We start from the raw sequence: 20,341 nt of genomic DNA on the forward strand, positions 1-20,341 counted from the left end.
TCGCCTTATGTTTACACATCATGAAATCAGTCCTGGGCACCCTGGATGGGATTGATGCAGGGCCATTTTGTGATGTGAAACAAGGCGCATAGTCACATCTATCTTTACAACACTCATTCTGTGCAAAGTATAAGGAGTGCTTTACAGTCATCTTTAGGTATTCATAGCAACCCTTAATCATATTCCCACCTTACAAATAGGGTATGGAGTGGGAGGAGGCAGTGATTCACCCCAAGCCACCCAAAGTGTCCAAAGTCTAAGTCCAATTATTATCCATTGCACCACCCTAAGTTTCTGTTGTACCCATTTTGAACTGGGGGAGACATCTTCAGAAATGGTTCAGGGCTTTGGAATCCCTCCCGCCTGTTCCATGAAAACAAAGGCAGGCTTGTGAGCACAGGATATTGCCCTCTCTACTATTCGTAGCACTGGGCACGAAAGGAGGATTGCAAGGGGAGTAAATTATTTATCCTTTTTGCTGATAGAGGAGGTGGGGCTAGGTGGTTTTCAGTGGATTTGCCATAGGCAGATAAATTACAAAACAGTGAATACAAAGAGAGTTGGAGGTAGTGCTGGAAGCTTCCCTTGGAAACCAGCCAAGTTTAGACATTTAGGTCTGGCAGAGAAAACCAGTCCAAACAGTGGAATTCCTGGCATTCTCACATGTACAAAGGACTAAACTCTTCCAGTTCCCCATTCCCTTTGTTAGATTGGTGCTTGAATTAATGGCCTTGTCTCCCCCTCTCCTTTCAAACAAATGCCTCCACTATTTTCTGACACTTTTCTTCAGTTTGGTAGTGGAGGGAACTGAGAATACTGTGGCATGATGGGTGGAGTGTTGTTTTTGATGTGTGAAACCCAGGTACAGATCATCAACCAGCTGTGAAGCTCTATAGCTAACAGGGTGGATAAAAATATTATATATTAAATTAAAATAATAATCAGATATACATATACACTAGGGATGGATGAACCTGTCAATTTTGGATTCGCTTAGTTTCTCATTTCTCCAAATTTAGGTTTACTTTGTCCTCATTTCTCCATCAGCTTGAGAACATTTTTTTTTAATGTTCAGACAAAAATTTGTGTGCCATTTTCCCTCCTAACATACACATTTTGTACTCAATTTTGCCTAATATATGATTTTTTACAAGTAGTGTTCCATAGGATAATACATTTTTGTGCATTATTTTCACTAATATATACATTTTTGTGGGCCCTTCCCCTAATATATGCAATGTTATATGCATTTTTTTTATTGGAGAATGGTATATATAAAAGTGCATACAAAGAAGTATAACTGCATTTTGCTTTGCAGGAAGTGTGATTTTGGTAGATTTGCATTAAAATGCAAACTCAATGAATTTCCCCCTATCCCTAGTAAATATTAAGTTTCTCTTAAGGTTAATATTAAATAATCTGAATATAATATATAATGCTAGCCATACAATTAATCTCTAAACTGAATCATAGCCATCTACGAGAAACATTTAATCAAACAAGCTTTTTCCATGTAAATGAAGAACTAATATGATCATTTCTCAATATGAATATTTATACTTCATCTACCAAATGTAGGCATTTCATTTTCACCTCATGAAAACAAACTACACTAGTTTGCCTAGTAACTATCAGATCTTACTTCAACAGATCATTCATTTGCTACTTTGCTTTGTGAGAATGAGGCTGGACCAAGGCAGATTGAAGCAGAAATGAGCAGCATTGCGAAGGAGAGAAGGCAAAACTGTCTAGTGCTCAGGTTCCTATATTATCATATCTAACTTTACAAACTCTCATGGATGCTGGTCTTAAGAAAGACTCTTGTATGATTCTTTAAAGACATTCCCTGAATAGGTAAAAAAAAAGGAGAGAAAAAAAGGAAAGCATGCAAAATATATTGTGCATCAAATAGATGAAGGGCTTGGTTGTAAGAATGTAGCAACAGTACTAATAGTCTCATGAATCAAAGTCTGTTGTAGTCCAGCGGTTTTCAAAGTGTGTTCCTAAGCACCCAGGGCAACTTTGGAAGCTTTATCAGGTATTCCTGGATGAGGAGTATGGCAAGCAGCTCCTCCCACCCTGCGTAATTTGGGATGCTCATGTGGAAGTTGCCGTAAATTGAACCCTTGCTGTCTAGGGTTTAGAGTTACAGCCTAGCATCTTGATTTAAGCTTGGAAGCAAATGGATCATTGCAATGAGGTTATTCTTCTGCCCTTCTTCAACCATCAAGCAGATTTTGCGCTAGCTGTGGTTTCCAAACAAGTTGTCTGTGAGTTTACCAAAGCGTTGGAGGAGGATGGTTAACTCCCTGCTCTGTAAGAAGGGGCATAGTTGGTGTATCAGATGTAAAAGGAAGAGAACACTCCTGGTTACAGATATTACCTGGGATGCCACGAACACTTAGGCCTTGAAACAGCGAGGGCCGATCTCCTGTCCTGCTGTGGTTCAAAGATGATCGTGGTAGATGACACATGCCTGACTCAGTTGCAAGTGCGCTGTTCCTTGCTGTAAAATCTGGTATTATGGAAACTATTTTCCCGTCATAGTGGCTTCAGAGTGGTTTGGGAGTCTGTGTGACCTGAACTAGCCTTGGTGTGGACTTCTGGGACCAGTGCTGATTGGGGGGGCATAGGGGGCATGGGGAGAGCAGAGGGCTAAACATGTCTACCCAGAAGTAGCTTCTATTGCATTTTGCCAAGTACAGGAGCAGAAAAGGTCAAATACAGGAGCAGAGGGGTCAGGAAAATTCCTTTGTTTTAAGTATTCTTTGAGCACAGGAGTGGGGAGTGGGTGGGCAGCCAGCCATGTTGCTTTGAAAGTGCTGTGTTGTGAACATGCGCTGGATAAACTTGCTTACTATGGAGTAACTCTCCAATTGCACCTCACTGAGCGGGTGGGGTGGGGTGGTAGTGACAGAGAGCAACACTGAAGCCAGTTGTCTTAAAACTGCGCTGTTATGCCAGTGTGAAGATATGCTGTTATGGAGGTTCACAGGTACGCAGAGCCTTACTGATTTCAAAAGCTGATGGTTCCCAAATGACCCCTAATCTCTCAGAGAATGGCTGGAGAGAGAGAAGAGCTGCCTGCTGAACATGCCTACTTGGAAGTAAGTCATCCTCCATTGCACCTCACTGAGCATGTGTGTATGGGGAGGTGCGGGTTTTGATTTAATGTATAAACTGTTTTACCAGCTATCGTTTGCCCCAGGAAGAGCTAACCGGATTTCATTAAATTCCATATTTAAATGGAATCGCCTCAAAAACTATTGCTGTGTAGATTCAGGCTGCTGAGTAGTATCAAATGTTAGACCTTCTTAGATAGACCCATTGAAATGAATGATACTTAATGATGACAATCTTTTAATTGCCAAGCCACAAGTTATAATGCTTAAGCATTATTATTATTATTATTATTATTATTATTATTTCTTACCCGCCTCTCCCTCTGGATCGAGGCGGGGAACAACATAGAATACAAAAATGTTATAAAATACATAAAACTGATTAAAACATTTTAAACTAATACATTATTAAAATAGCAGCCAAATATTTTAAAAGTCGACTTGGTAGGCCTGCTGGAAGAGATCAGTCTTTACAGCTTTTTTATATTCAAAAAAACTGATGAGTTGGTGAACCTCTCCCAGCAGGCCATTCCACAGTCTGGGAGCGGCAGAAGAGAAGGTCCTCTGGGTAACAGTTGTTAATCTAGTTTTAGTTGGCTGAAGTAAATTCCTCCCGGAGGACCTGAGTGTGCGGGGCAGATTGTATGGGAGAAGGCGATCCCACAGGTAACTTGGACCCAAACCATGTAGGGCTTTAAAGGTAATAACTAACACTTTATACTTCACCCAGAAACTAATTGGCAGCCAATGAAGTGGTTTTAGGATTGGTGTAATGTGGTCACCTCTAGGTGTATTGGTGACCAACCTGGCTGTCATATTTTGAATTAGTACATTATAAGTACATTATAAATGCCTTAGGATACATCTGTTAAGATCCCAAGAATTCAATTTGGCTGATAGATGGAGCAGCAGGATTGATTATTTAGTTGCTATATGTTTCATGTGGATGTTCTGCTGTGTGGTTTGTTGCTAGCAAATCAACAGTTGGTGGAGAAATGCCAAAAGAGGTTTTGCATTAAAGTTTGGAGACTCAGGCTGTGAAGCTTATTGCACATTGTGTGGGATTTATAAATCATGATCCAATGCATCCTCCCCATGTATGTCTGCTTTATTTGCTTTTTTTTTTTAAGGGCTGCTGCCTCACCCTGTCTGCAAAAGTTCAGCATATACCTCTTAAATGGAGGGTATCTGCATTGTTTTGTGCTTATGGGACTGAAGTCTTTGAAATTGTTTGGGTGAACTTGTGCTATGTGACATATGTTCAGTTGCTCAGGAAGAAGAGAAAGTTGTCAGGTTGCCCAATGTGTCACTAGACCTCACACACACACACACACACACACACACACACAGAGAGAGAGAGAGAGAGAGAGAGAGAGAGAGAGAGAGAGAGAGAGAGGCCATAGCTAGACCTAAGGTTTAACCCTGGATCATCCAGGGGTCAAACCTGTTCACCTAGGTGACACACAGGAGATCCAGTGCTCAGGCAGGGGTGAACCCTGGATGATCCCAGGATAAAACTTAGGTCTAGCTGTGGCCAGAGACTGAAGGCTAAGAAGATCTCCTTGGGCTTTAAGAAGGGTGCAGTTAGGTGGTGGACTGAGAAGATGAACCTAGGGGAAGGGCAGGTGGAGAATGAGGAAAAGAGGAAGGGAATTGAGGCAAGGGGTGACTACTCAGGGAGGGGGTTCTGAAAATAAATCTGTTAAGGCAGGTGGGGGTGTATGCTATGGATAATGAGACTGAGGAATGCTAGAAAGTCTAGTTAAGAGATGGGGCGATAGTTCTACCAACTTTGGTTGGTGGCCCAGCTATGCCCCTATCTGGGCAGAGATAACCTAGCTTCAGTTGTCTATGCTCTGGTAACCGCCAAGTTATATTATTGCAATGCACTTTGCATGGGGCCGCCTTTGAAGATGGCTCAGAAGCTGCAGCTTGTGCAAAACACAGCAGCCAGATTGATAATAGGAACCAGAAGGTTCGAACATATAAGACCAATTCTGGCCCATTTGCATTGGCTGCCTGTATGTTTCTGAGCCTAATTCAAGGTGCTAGTTTTAATCTATAAAGCCTTACATGGCTTGGGAACACAATACCTGATGGAATATAATACCTGATGGAATACCTCTTCCATACACTACGCTCACTAAGCTCCTCCTCTGGGTGCCTACTCCGAGGGAAGCTTGAAGGATGGCAACAAGGGAGAGGGCCTTCTCTATGGTAGCCCCCTAATTATGGAACGATCTCCCCAATAAGGCTCACCTGGCACCAACATTGTTATCTTTTCAGTGCCAGGTCAAGACTTTTTTCTTCTTCCAGGCATTTCACAGCATATGTTGAGTTTTTTAATTGACCCCAAATCAATATCCGTTTAAACAGATATTGCCTTTGTATGTTATGTTTGATGTTTTTAGGGTTTTAAATTTTGTCTATATGTTTTCTTAAATGTTCAATGTTTTAATCTTTGTAAACTGTCCAGAAAGCTTTGGCTATGGGGCAGTATATACTGTAAATGTAATAAATAATAATAATAATAATAATAATAATAATAATAATAATAATGAAATTCTTTATTTTTTCCATTCTGTGTTGTAGATTTGACAACAGAGAAAGTATTAAGTTATAACATTTTATATATAACAGTGACATTTTCAAGTTGCATTTCTGAAATAGGTAACAATTATATTTAATAGAGAATTAAATATATTACACCTTTGCTGTAAAGTACAAACTTTTGGGAACGGAGCCAGGAAATAGTACTGAAATTGTAAAAGGGAATAAAACATGTTTGAAATCCTGAAAACAATAGTATTTGAGGCTTAGATTGGTGTGGCCCACTAAAAAGTACACAGTTTTGGTTTTTACTTGATAATGCCTTTTGAAGTGAAGGATTGAAGCATTTTAAAGGGGTTTTCCAACCACCAGGCCTCATGGAAGTGAGTTGTTCCAGCAGCTGGTTTTCTGCATCAGTCTGATTCTTCCACATATCATGGACCAAAGTTGAAAGGTAAAAGTGCAGGACTTGGGAGCCTTTGAACTGGAGCTTAGGTAGAGACTAGGAAAGGGCAAGGTAGAACCATGTGGTAAATAATGAAGGACTCTGAAGATGAGCACTGGCTGAATGCGTTCTCTGTTCCACGCTTGTTGTTTTGCAACTAGGAGGAAGGTCGCTCTTCTTTGGGGAGTTCTGAGGGTGTTTGTGTTCTTTTGAAGCCTCCTGCTCCCTTCTAATCTCTAGCTGGAGAGGCAGAGGGGGCAAAGGGGCATTGTTTAATGTTTTTAGGAGCTCGTGACTCCAATGAGCAGCATTAGCTTTTAATTAATCACCTAAGCTGGCTTTTGGTAACAAGTCTTTACTGAATAGAAGTTTCGAGCAACGAGATGCTCTTAAGAGCTCGCACTCGGAGGCAGACATTCCAGACATGCTTCTTGAGAGAGAGAGAGAGAGAGAGAGAGAGAAGGAAATACTCACAAAGGGGTCTTGAAAAGGCAAATGAAGGCGAGGTTTGGAGAAGAGATTCCTGTTATTTGAGGTGGTTCAGGAGGGAGTACACAAGATGGGGCCCACTGGTTTGGGATGCATTGAGACTCTGAATATAGAGATGAGTATAAAACAAGCCAGCCCTAAAGAGTGTGTTGCTTTACCAGAACTGGCCTGTCACCAAAGCTAGGGTTGCTGGCTCAAGTGCCTCTTGCCTAACGCTGAGAAAAGCCCTTCAGAGGATTTCTTTATTTTTAGCAAGAGTTTAGCAACTCTTCCCTCAGTGACCCATAAGCAGTCACTCACAGGAGTCAGCACTCTTTTTTTTATTTTTTTATTTTTAGGGTTGCTTATCAGTTATGTAGTTCCAAAGCTATCTAGCTGAAATGCCTTCCGCCTCTGGTTGCTTATCTCACCTTTGATTGGGTCTTTATTGAGTTTACATGAAAGTGACCTTCAAGGCAAGGTGGCCAGAAGGTAGGAGCTGCCCTGCTACCAAACCTAGAATACTGTATTTCTTCGATTCTAAGACGCACTTTTCCCCCCATATAAACATCTCTAAAAACGGGGTGTGTCTTAGAATTGCAGGTCATTTATTATTCCTTAGAATCAAAGGTTTTTTTCTGTTGGTGGTACTGAAATTAGTGTGCATCTTACAATCGATGGCGTCTTAGAATCGAAGAAATACGGTAGTAACACTGTGGAACAACCATGATCTGCCCGATATTTGAGGCTTGAGGGGGAGCCCTCATTGGCAGTGTCCCCTCAAAGGCAGTGCCTGATTTGTTCAGATTGCTGTTACTCAAAAAGTAAGGACGGGTTGGTGGAGGTGGGGAGGAAGACTTACTTTAAAATGGAGCACTGTGAGGCCAGCAGGCTTGCCAGTTGGCTGTTATAGCACTTCATTTTGCTAGCAGAGCTAGCTAGCCAGGCGTGGAGGAGGAACCAGAGCTCCCCCCACATTTTCAGGGGGTCATTTGGGAGCCTTCCCAGACCCCAGGTCTCTGGACCTGTGCCCCCTAGTCTGGCTCTGGTGGCGTCACTGCTCCTAATTCACACACAACTCTTTGGAAAGGGAAAACAAAATACCACTGTCTGTCTTGGCTCTGAGCATATGAGTTGTAATCATATCACACACACGAGTGGAGTCCTTTATAAGATTTCTGTTCGTATCATCACACATTTGAGTTGTTGTCGTTTGCTGAACTTAGTCAGGTTTATTTGTTTCCAGTCAAAGCACTGAAAAACAAGGCTCTACTATTGCTGCATAAGGATTCAGACCGAAGTGGATATAGCCACTACAATAACAGAACCCAGGGAACATTGCATTCTATTGAGTTTGGTTGCATCTTTGTTGTTTTTATTAATTGGTTCTCCTTCGAGGTTAACGTGCACATATCTAGCCACATCTTTATTAGGTGCTGAATTGACACTGATGTTTGTTGGATATTGAATTGACACCTAGTTCAATTCAGCCTTTGCCTGGCTGAAACCTGTTCTGAAAGAACATTTTTGATGGGAGGGTGGCAGAAGAGGGCTTTGCCCTCCACCTCCACACTAAAATATTTCAGACTTGCATGCTTTCGGTCTAGTAAATTGTGACTGTCCTTGCAATTGCTTTGGCTTTTGGCTAGTCAACACTTTGGGAATGGGGGCCTGACTGTTTTGCCTATCAAACTCCATAAGGCACCATGTAGACTGATAGTGTTGTATAAATAACAACAATAAGCTTTAGAGATGAGAATGTTCTGTTATTTCAGAATTATGCAATTCAATGCCTAGAATAGTATTTAGGAAATTCATAACCATGTAACTACATTTATTATTTTAAATACCCCAGTTTAGCCTTCTTCAACCTGGTGCCCTCCAGATGTGGTGGATTGCAACTCCCATCATTCTTAGCCAGCAACTCTCATAATTTCTGACCATGCTGGCTAGGAATGATGGGTGTTGCAGTCCAACACATGAGGAGGGTATCTGGTTGGGGAAGGCTGACATATAGGACTGTACACTCACTGCAATCTTCATACTGTTTAATGAAAATGTGTAAGAAGAATATCAAATGCAATATTATTGTAATCCTCAAATCCAGCCTTCCCCAACCTGATGCTCTACAATGCCCATAATCCCCCAGCCAGCTGCAGCCCAACACAACTGGAGGGCACCAGCTTGCGGAATGCTGCTCTAATCAAATGATGCATTCATTTCCCCCAATTTAACTATGAATGTCTCCAGTACATAATTTAGCAACCATATCGTATGTTGTTTTTCTAGTTCATCACAAGCTTTATTTTAACCACTCTAGGATTTGGCCATTTTGCTTGTATTTGCTCAGATAAAGAGGAGAGGTCAAGGTCCTCAGATACCCCCCCCCAATATGGTAAGCTTCCCTTTGCTTACAATTGGGCATTAGTGTCCAGCTATTTATTTATTATTATTGTTATTTATTGTTACATATCTATACTGCCCAACAGCCTAGGCTCTCTGGGCAGTTTACAACTAAAACCATGAAATCCAATTTAAAACTTTGAAATCACATAAAACCAGAATAACTGTGGTTCTATACCAGAAATATCTTCCATGAACAGGGTTTTTGATGCAGATCTGATCATATAGTATGGCATACCACATACAATGTAGGACTTCAATATAGTAGCGTACGCAATGTACTTCCACCTTAAACTTATTCACACAAAATGACTGCATGGTGCTGAGGAGGGAAATCAGAACAGCAGGCAAAGGGTAAGGATTGACAAAGAGATCTGGTAGAATCCAAATGGATGAAAGACACAGCACAGTACCTATGATATGAAAATCCTCTATGAGATCCTAGAAAGTTGTTGCATTTAGGAATAAATGATGCTGGGCTAGATGAACTAACCTTGTATAAGGCAGATTCTAGTGATCCTAAAGCACTGTTCCCCAACATGATTCCCTCCATACGTTTTGGACTTCAACTCCCATCAGCCCTAGCCAGCATAGCCAATGATCAGGAAAGCTGGGAGTTGTTGTCCAAAACGTCTGGAAGGGCTGTTCTTCAGGATATCATAGAGCTGAAAAGAGTATTAAAAAAGAGAGACCAAATTGATCAAGGATTGAAGCACCTTCCTTAATGTGAAATTGCTAAAATGCTTTGGGTGTTTAGTTTAGTATTTAAGTCAACTGGAATAGTGGTGGTGGGGGGGTAGGGATATAAAGAAATTATGAATAATGTGGTGGAGAAATATTCCTCTCTCCCATAATGTTAGAACAGGAGACAGGCAATGAAATTGATTCGACAGTAGATTCTGGGCACTCAAAAATATATGCTGTTTTTCAGAATGCATAATTAACTTATGGAATTTACTGCCACATGATGTGGTGGCCACTGGCTTAGATGGATTTAAAAGCAGATTAGCCAAAATCATGGAGGGTGGGTTTATCCATAGTGATTAGCCATGATAGTTAACTGAAACCTTCATGTTCAGAGGCTGTGTACCGCTCAGCACCAGTTGCTAGGTTACAAACATTGGGGTAAGACTTTTGCCTTCATAAACTGCCTGTGGTCTTCCTGGAAGAATCTCAATGGCCACTGCTGGAAAAAGGATGCTAAACACATATTGCTCAATGCTGATCTCTTGGTCTGATTCAGAAAGGCCATTCTTTAAGAAGGGTCTTGGAGGGCATAAGAACATAGGAAGCTGCTTTATACCAAGTCAGATCATTGTTCCATCTAGCTCAGTATTTTTTACTCTGACTGGCAGCGGCTTTCCTGGGTGGAATTTTTGCAGGCCTAGCTGGAGATGCCGGGGATCAAACCTGTGACCTTCTGCATACAAAGCAGGTGATCTAAGACTGAGCCAGTGGCACTTGCAAGTCAGGGGGGCAGAGCTGGAGAATGGGGCTGGGAAGAGGACATGAAGCAAAGCTGAGGGAAGGGTTGTGAAAGAGGCAGTCTAGCCAGATCTGGAAGAGAGAGGAAGTTCAACTTGCAGTGGTTCAGTGTATGAAGTGTCACTCCTTTCAAGGTGCCTAAACACACTTACCTGGGTATAAGTATCATGGGACTCAGCGAGGACTTACTTCTGAGTAGACATGAATGGGATTACAGCAGCCATCCCCAACATGGTGCCATCCAAATGTTCTGGACTATAACTCCTATCAGCCTCAGCCAGCATGGCCAGTGATCAGAGATGATGGGAGCTATAGTCCAAAACATCTGGAGGGCACCACATTGGAGAAAGTTGGATTACAGAATAAATGTCTAAAGGCTGGGTAGCATTCACCCAAGAATTCTGAATGAACTCAAAGCTGTGCAAATGTTAGAAGCCCATCAACTCCTTACCATTCATGGCCTGAAAATAATAATAGACCAGGGATGCAGAACTGATTTGGGGTGGAGGTCTGGATTGCCCCCCACCCTGCATCCTGGATGATATTGGGACAGGGTGTCCCACCCACCCATCATATCACATCAGAGGTGTCGTTCTGCCTCCCTTTTTTCTTTGTCAGCATGAGGGTTGGGATTCTCTCCCATGTGCAGGGATGAGCTGCTGCTCTTATCCCTGGTCCCTCTAAGATTGAAGATAGCAGGGAAGTGAGGCAGCAAGACCCACCTGTGTGGGGGGGAAAGCGCCCACTTGTCACCGTATGCAGGTGAGTCACAACACCTGGAGGAACCCCAAGAGGCAATGCAGGCCAGATTACAGCCCTGAGAGACAGGTTCTGCATCCCTGTAATAAAACCAACTTCTTTCAAGTTAATGAAAGCATTTCTACCAGGCCACCTGGAAGTGACTCTTATGTGACATAGGCTGGCTTAATGAAATTACGGGGCACCTAATATATAACCTACTACTTTAAGACAATGGAGGCAATGGCTACTCTTCAAATTATTTAAAAATATGATGCTAAAAACTAATAGGCACTAAGCCTTACTTGCAAACCAGGTAAAGCCACAAAAACTAGAGTCAAAGCAGATCATATATATATATATATATATATATATATATATATATATATATATATGGGCATCACATATGTCAGCCTCCCCTAACCTGGTGACCTTCAGATATGTTGGACTACAACTCCCAGCATCCCCATCCATCCAGGCTAGGGGATGCTGGGATCTGGAGGCCACAAAGTTAGGGAACGCTGACAGGTTCTAGACGAATTAATATCCTCCTTATAAAGGAAAAGATCTCTCTAAAATCTGAGTATATGAAATATGACAATTGTCTTATATAACATGGGGAAAGTGGACAATAAAACTGTGGATGAAGTTTGTGGATAACAGCATTGGAAAAAATACTGTACTTACTTTTTTTTATGCTGCTCAAGAAAGGAGAAAGAAAAATCAGTCCTCTTAAAATAACAATTAAAAACAAACAAGAGCTTGGGCAGACAAGATATGAAGTACATGTTACCAATTAAACAAGATGTTAGACATATCGTAATTATGAAATGAATATAAAAGTCAGAAAATAGAATGGAAAACAATGGAATGGCAAATCTTGAATACCATGCATTTATAGGTAAAGCTTAACATTTTCTACTGCAACAAGAATTGGGTAATTAGGATTTTGTACAAACCTAGCAAACCATGTTTCCCCATAGCGATTTCTCCCTGATGTGGCAAACAAAGTGCTTTCTTGTGAAATTGTGTCCCAGGCCATACTAAGGATTGGTAACCAAGCTAAAGATTCACTCCTTCTACTTTCTCTTCCCTCCCCCACTGCACCCGCCAATCTTTCTGGCAAAATTCCTCGCAGGATTTATTTCTGCTGATTTGCTTGTCTTGGTATGAAAGGGATTTTCACAAAGTAAAGTTCTGATAGGTTGAAACCCTATGTTTTCTTTTTTTTTATCCTTTTGATTGGTTGACTAACCTTTACCCAGAATGCTTCTAAGTGGGGGGTGGGAGACTCCTTTGATTGCGTGTGTGCTAGTCCGGTGAGCAAGTGACATATCATTTTAATCTAATGTGATTGAGCCATTCAGGAAAAAGGTTGTCTTTTATTATCGGAGCTCCGGATAAAGAATTCCCTCCCCCTTTCCTGATAAATGTCTTTGGCACTTAAGACGGGTGCACAAACTCCAGAATGCTTCAGACCCCTGAGAAATAGATAAAACAAGCATTTTAAATCACCAAACCCAACTCATTTTTAGTACAAGAGAAAAGGGAGAAAGTTTATGGGGGAAAGGAAAAGCAAGTTCAGTCGTTCCCTAAATGGGAGAGGAGGTATGAAGGGGAAGGATATGGAGGCGGTAGTGGTCAGGAAGAACAGATATCTATTCCAAAGAGCCAAAGCAAGAAAAATGGGTGAAAAAATAGTGTGTGTTCTGAAAAAGCAAGGCATGTGGATAAAAGGTGGAAGGACTGAGGGGGTGTCTATACATGGGGAAAGCCCTGGGGTGGCTCTGCACTGGCGCTAGGACATTTATATGATACAGCAGCCCTTGCAGAGCCATCCCAGGGCTTTCCCCCAAAGATCTGAAGTAAAAAAGTTGGGGACTTACCCCAACTTTTTTCTGTGGAGCAAGACAACACTGGCTCATCTGTGTCTGTTGCCTTGCTCCAGTGTTGCAGCGGAAGTGTGGCCGGTCAATGGGGACCCGTGATTGGTTGCCATCTGCCAGACAGGAAGGAAGGGGCAGGCCAGCAAGGCAAACGACTGCTGGAAAAACTTCCACGCTTGGGCAACTCAAGCTGCATGAGGTAGGGAGAAGGAGGTCTGTTTGGAGAGCAACCACTCTCCATGGAATGCGATGGGGTTGGGGGGGTGACCGGAGGAGCTAAGCCAGGGCTCCCCACCAGCTCAAGAAGATGTGGCAGAGCAACTCCTCCCCTGCTCCCATTGGTACATACCCCTGCGCTTGCTTCTTCGCGTGGAGACAACCCTGCAGGAGCGCAAAAGCGGGGGTTTGAGGGCTTGTGGCGCCAAAGCACTGTTGTCAAGACAACCCCCAAACCTTCTGTAATGGTATTTTAGACCAGGTGTAACTCAGGTATGGTACAACGACCTACAGGCATACCAGATGCAGGTAAACTGCACAGCCTGTACACATATTTTTTTCTAATGGGGCAAACAGCAGCTGGGGTGGGGGATTTTCATTAGTGAACTGGCATGGGTCTTCATGGTCTTGTCTAGCTTGGCCCTCATGGTCACAGGCTCTAGATGCAACTGGAATAAATGCTGCCTCCTAAGAAAATGCAATCTTGTTACAGCTACTAATAATCAGGTAGCAAATAGTTTTGATCAGAACTGTATCCTCAGTAATGGCACCCAAATCACCTGAATATCTTGCAACACTTTCTAGGGGGCCAGCCAATCATGGTTCAGAATGGCAAGAATAATGATACATTATTGGCAGCTCCTGTTGAAGAATTTTTCCTCTTATTAGGGTTATACTTTTGGTTATGTATATTTACCCAAATGGTTTATACAGTCGTGTGAAAAAGAAAGTACACCCTCTTGGAATTGTATGATTTTACATATCAGGACATAATAACAACCATCTATTCCTTAGCAGGTCTAAAAATTAGGTAAATACGACCTCAGATGAACAACAACACATGACATATTACACCGTGTCATGATTTATTTAACAGAAATAAAGCCAAAATGGAGAAGCCATGTGTGAAAAAGTAAGTACACCCTTAGTGCTTCCATAGGAATTAAGATGCTAAGTAGCAGACAGGTGCTGCTAATCAAATGCCCGTGATTAACTGATCATCAGCAAGTATGACCACCTCTATAAAAGCCAAAAAAAAAAAAATCAGTTTGCTGGTCTGGAGCATCCAGGTGTGTGTTAACACAATGCCAAGGAGGAAAGACATCAACAATGATCTTAGAGAAGCAATTGCTGCTGCCCATCAATCTGGGAAGGGTTAGAAGGCCATTTCCAAACAATTTAAAGTCCATCATTCTACAGTGAGAAAGATGATTCAAAAGTGGAAAACATTCAAGACAGTTGCCAATCTTCCCAGGAGAGGACGTCCCAGCAAAATCACCCCAAGGTCAGACCATGCAATGCTCAGAAAAATTGCAAAAAAACCAAGAGTTACATCTCAGACGCTACAGGCTTCAGTTAGCATGTTAAATGTTAAAGTTCATGACAGTACAATTAGAAAAAGACTGAACAAGTATGGTTTGTTTGGAACGGTTGCCAGGAGAAAGCCTCTTCTCTCTAAAAAGAACGTGGTTTGCAAAGTTGCATCTGAACAAACCACAAGACTTCTGGAACAATGTCCTTTGGACAGATGAGACCAAAGTGGAGAAGTTTGGCCATAATGCACAGCACCACGTTTGGTGAAAACCAAACACAGCATATCAGCACAAACACCTCATACCAACTGTCAAGCACGGTGGTGGAGGGATGATGATTTGGGCTTGTTTTGCAGCCGCAGGACCTGGGAACCTTGCAGTCATTGAGTCGACCATGAACTCCTCTGTATACCAAAGTATTCTAGAGTCAAATGTGAGGCCATCTGTCCGACAGCTAAAGCTTGGCCAAAATTGGGTCATGCAACAGGACAATGATCCCAACCACACCTGCAAATCTACAACAGAATGGCTGAAAAAGAAAGAATTAAGGTGTTGCAATGGCCCAGTCAAAGTCCAGACCTCAACCCAATTGAAATGCTGTGGCGGGACCTTGAGAAAGCTGTGCATAAACAAATGCCCTCAATACTCAATGAACTGAAGCAATGTTGTAAAGAAGAGTGGGCCAAAATTCCTCCACAACGATGTGAGAGACTGATAAAGTCATACAGAAAACGATTACTTCAAGTTATTGCTGCTAAAGGTGGTTCTACAAGCTATTGAATCATAAGGTGTACTTACTTTTTCACACATGGCTTCTCCATTTTTGGCTTTATTTCTGTTAAATAAATCATGACATGGTGTAATACGTCATGTGTTGTTCATCTGAGGTTGTATTTACCTAATTTTTAGACCTGCTAAGGAACAGATGATTGTTATTATGTCCTGATATGTAAAATCATACAATTCCAAGAGCGTGTACTTTCTTTTTCACATTACTGTATATTAGCTGCTGGCCTACTTCAAATAGAATAATACAAATATTTTATTGTGGCATGCATGAACCTTGGGCTCATTCATTCGTCGCCTTCCTCCATTGCAACCATGAAGAGGTCAGAAGCTTTCACTTCTGTTGTTGACTGACCACAGTTTAATGTTGTGTCTGAACCCCAAACTGTGATAGATCTTAACAATGCCAACATTAGAAGTTGGCTTGTTTCAGTAATCCATAGCTAAGACTAACCATAGTTATCCTGGTTCGGGTATAGCACTAAAGTGTTATTTCCAAATGAAGCCACTCTGAATAAACGATCAGAACTGTTCTCTACCCATTAAAGTAATACGATATAGTGATCCTGGTATACTATAACAATTCATAAATGTATGATTTTGATTATCTCTGTTGTAAATTATTGTAACCTGATTCAAATTCCTTAGCCATTGTTAAGCCCTTGTGAATAAAATGGTTCATCCAAACAGCTTCTGTGGCCTCTACCTCTAGTTCCCATTCTTCCGTTGTCCATCTCCTGGACTCCAGCTGATGGTTCTGGAACAATACTCCATTCTTCCGATCTGAATCGGATGCCACTTCCCTTTTCAAATACCCATTTTTAAGCCAATTCAGTCCTTTGACTTTAAACCAACATTTTTGTTCTGGGGAATTTCTATAAACAGAGCTCTGTCTGGCCCCGAGGGAAGAGGGGCATTTGTCTGAATTTTGCTAATAGCTTTCCCTGTGCAACCTTGTATTTGTTTCAGGTCATGATATTAATGGAGCTCTTGAACCATCAAACATCGATACTAGTATCTTGGAAGAATACATCGGCAAGGAGGACTCACCAGAGATGTAAGTGCTGCCTTTTGACTTATACTCCTAATGCTTAGTGGTGGTTTATTTATTTTATTTCTGTATTACCCAATAGATGAAGCTCTCTGGACAGTTCTCAAAAAATAATCGTTGCGTAATACTGTATGAGTGAGAGTGATGCTGCAGTTGAGACAGGTGACGTGGTTTGGTTTATGTTATGGTGCCATCTTCAATTATTTCCTTTGCCTTCAGTCTTCATTCTTTTCTGTAGAAGATCATAACACATTCACTGTTCTTCTTAAATCTTTATTTGGCTCCTTCTTCTTTTTTGACAGTGCCGCTGGAGAATTTTTTTACTCCAGATGTCTTAGCTTAATCTTCTAACTTTGTATTACCCAAGGTGATATATTCTAGTCACCAAGAAGAGGGGTACTGTCACAGGAAGCACAAAATGATGAAGTGTAGGGATAGGAAACATATCCTTTTTTATTGGTAATAAATAGATGATTTTTAAAGTGTCATTATTTGCAAAGGAGAACCCTTTAGGAACTTCCATGTTGGACTGAGAGGTTTTGCACTGGTTATAAATCTGTATGTGCTGCATTGGACAGCATTCGGTGACAAAGAGCTTCTAGCAGCCAGCTGTTCACATCTTGTAAACCAGAGATAAGCTTGATTAGTCTTTGGAGGGAGAATTCCAGAATACCAAGGCTTGCAAATAGGGCCGGCCCTACCATTAGACAGAGTGAAGCAGTCACCTCAGGCAGCAGATGCTGGGAGGTGTTTGAGGAGAGAACTGTAGGCCATGTGGGCCTGCTCTATGCCCCCTAACAAAGCCTGATGCCTTCAGGTGCAGTGGAGGACACTGTCCCATCATCAGTGTTGAAAACAGAGTTAAGTGCTAGCCCAGTCGTTTTTTGTACATGGAATGGCACTATCTTTTTCTTTGCCTCAGGCAGCAAAATACCTTGGGATAGCTCTGCTTGCGATTCCTTAACCTTAGTGTGATATGAATGACATAGCAAAGTGTGTGGGGGGGGTAGTCCTCCCCCACACCACATGACATGGGTATGTCTGTGATTCTGCGTTCCTCACTCATCTTTCCACTTTTAAAGAACTTCGTAGCATTAATTATTTTTATTACATTCATCATGGGTCAGATGCATTGTACATTTTCAAACGTTCTTTTTTTAATGTAGACTAGGGGGCTGTCTATACATCCTATTTACCCCGAGGTGGCTGTGCAGTGGTGATGCATTGGTTATATGATGCAGGAGCCAACTTGCAGCCACCACCGAAATTGCACATTTAAAAAGTCTCGGAGGCTGGGGCATTTTGGGGGCAGATCGAGGCCTACGGTAGGTTGCTTGGAGAAGCCAGGGCAGAGGGAGTGCTCCACGAGCCAAATGGCCACCGGAAAGCCCATGCTCCCTCCTGCCATGAGGATTAATTTTTTCCACCCTGCAGCTGTGATACCAAGAAGATTTTAAGGAATGCCTGGCCAAAGCTCCTGCCTTCCCCAAACTGATGCCTTCTAGATGTTTGGGAATTTAATTCCCATCAGCCCCAGGTAGCATGACTAATGGTCAGGAATGCTGGGAGTTGTAGTCCAAAACATCTGGGGAAAGCTGATGTAGATTCAAGCCATTCTTCACAGTAGAGTACTTTTGTATCATGAGCCAACAGCTTGCATTGAATAGGTGCATACCAAGGCTGCAGTTGAAAGGTGCAATATACACATTATTCAAGTGGTTTAACTTCTCTCCTACAGCTCTGATTTGGACGCCATCTCTGACATCCCAGCCTCAGCTGGCTACCCACATGCCCAGCCTTCCAGCTCTGCCAATGTCAATGTATCTGTCTCCAGTATTGGTCATATGAGTAATGCTGTATCCAGTGGTACCCTCCATCATGGCCCTCCAAGTACCCAAGTCCCAGTCCGGCATGGTCACAATGGCCCTCCAGGCAGCCAAGTTCCAATCCGGCATGGTCCCCCTTTGCCGAATCCATGTGGACCCAGCTACAGTGCTCACCTCAACTGCAATAACAACAATGGTATGGTGGTACCCAAGGGATATCTCGGCGGCCACTGCTTGACCAACATTGCCCCTCCAATCAAATCAGAGCTCAAGGCCTCCTACGCACCTGGGTAAGTGATACAGTGGAAAGGGGTGTGGGGTGGATTTCTGCAAATTCTTGCAGAAAACTATGCCATAACAGTCCAAACTAGAGAAGACTTTTATATTCTAAGACAGGAACTGATCTTTTGAAGGAGAAATGGCAACTCCCAAGTACAGGAGGAATTGGCTACTAAAAGAGATAGGACCTGAGAGATTTGGAGGAGAAAAACTTCAAATGGCCTGAACACCTCAAGCATGAATGCTAGAATTTGGAACCCAAATCCATATTTACAACCCTAAAATTCCAATAGATAATTCCATAGAGTTTAGATTTATGTTATTCAAATTGTATAGTGTTGGTTTTACTTTTCACTCCCAGAACTTAATTGAACTCTTTTGGATATTTGCTAATGTTACAAATGAGACTAGAAGACACTGCAGATGAAAATAATGAGGTTTGGAAGATTCAGGACATGGATTTTAGGAGCTTTTAAGGGAAATATGATCGGGATACAGAACTGGAAGGGTCCTTAGTATCTGTCTGTCTTTCTCTGAAGAAAGAAGTGCATGTTGGGAAACCACTTCAGGGAGATGCTAGCCTCAATCCAATACATGCCTATGACTGCCTCTTATGGAATCAGACACAATGACCAGTAGGAATGCGCTAGCTTACCCTTTATACAACACAAAGAAAATTGAATCCAAACCAAATTTGAAGCTCTTTACAACACAGGCACTGAATATATCCCCTCAGTGGAAAATGGAATTTAAAAGATAAATAATAAAGAAATGAAGTTAATTTACAGAGATTGATGTTTCCTGTCCTCTGCAGAGGTGACTCATGACTATGGGAGGAATCAAATCGGTCCTAGTAGAATGGAACATCAGGGGCTCATTACTATGGCAGTTTGGTAGGAGTTTATGACCATGATGCTGTCGTGGAAACCAGGAAGAGACTTATTGTGGTAGGCAGGAAATAGATAATGTAGAGAAGTGCAAGGAATGGGCTAGGAAGAACAAATTGTAAGGCAGAAATGAACAGCAACTCAGGTTTCTTGCTGAAGACATCTTACATGTGCATCTAGCCATCTACTGACTCACTTTTGCTAGAAGCTGAATTTTATAGGTTAGTGCATTAGAACCACTGTGGTATAGTGGCTAAAGTGTTAGACTGGGAGTCGGGAGATCCAGGTTCTAGTCCTCACCCAGCCATGGAAACCCACTAGGTGACTTTGGGCCAGTCACAGACTCTCAGCCCAACCTACCTCACAGGGTTATTGTTGTGAGGATAAAATGGAGAGGAGGAGGATTATGTACGCCGCCTTGGGTTCCTTAGAGGAAAAAAGATGTGATATAAATGCAATAATAAATAAATAAAATTATGGGTGCTAGATATGAAGGAACCTGCCTCAAGGAAGAGTGATATGAAAGATGAACATCAATCTAATCAATCCCAGAGTTTGGAGAGAACATTCCACAGCTTTTATTTTTATATACTTGCTACAACACTTCGGAACTAAATAGAAAACCCATTTATGGGCCCTATTTTCACAGCCAGGTCATGTTTACTCACTTGGGTTACAGATATCTTTGCTGTGTCAGAGGCAAAGGATATGTGGAGTGCACTGGATGAGTCTAACTAGTGCTCAGTGCCTTATACTGTGAGCACAGGGATTGAGTCTTTGCTGTTTGCAACTTCACTTCACAAGCTCTCAGGATCTGGAGTATCGTAAAGGCTATTCCAGTGCTGTGCTTTGACCTAAGAAACAAATTACTGGTCTGCATGCCACT

The 20,341-nt window shown here is 42.1% G+C and overlaps 1 protein-coding gene across 1 annotated transcript in view; it reads left to right on the forward strand.

Moving 5' to 3' along the window:
* Positions 1–13,588: 13,588 nt before the first annotated feature.
* MYRF (myelin regulatory factor) overlaps positions 13,589–20,341 on the forward strand; it is a 67,572-nt gene continuing 60,819 nt past the window's right edge. The window contains exons 1-3 of the mRNA XM_063115825.1: positions 13,589–13,622; positions 16,382–16,469; positions 18,202–18,579. Of these exons, the coding sequence (XP_062971895.1) occupies positions 13,589–13,622; positions 16,382–16,469; positions 18,202–18,579 (500 nt within the window). The remainder of the gene's footprint in view (positions 13,623–16,381; positions 16,470–18,201; positions 18,580–20,341) is intronic.

The sequence above is a fragment of the Elgaria multicarinata genome, chromosome 2 (assembly GCF_023053635.1).
Source record: "Elgaria multicarinata webbii isolate HBS135686 ecotype San Diego chromosome 2, rElgMul1.1.pri, whole genome shotgun sequence".
In the NCBI taxonomy this organism is placed as follows: Eukaryota; Metazoa; Chordata; class Lepidosauria; order Squamata; family Anguidae; genus Elgaria; species Elgaria multicarinata.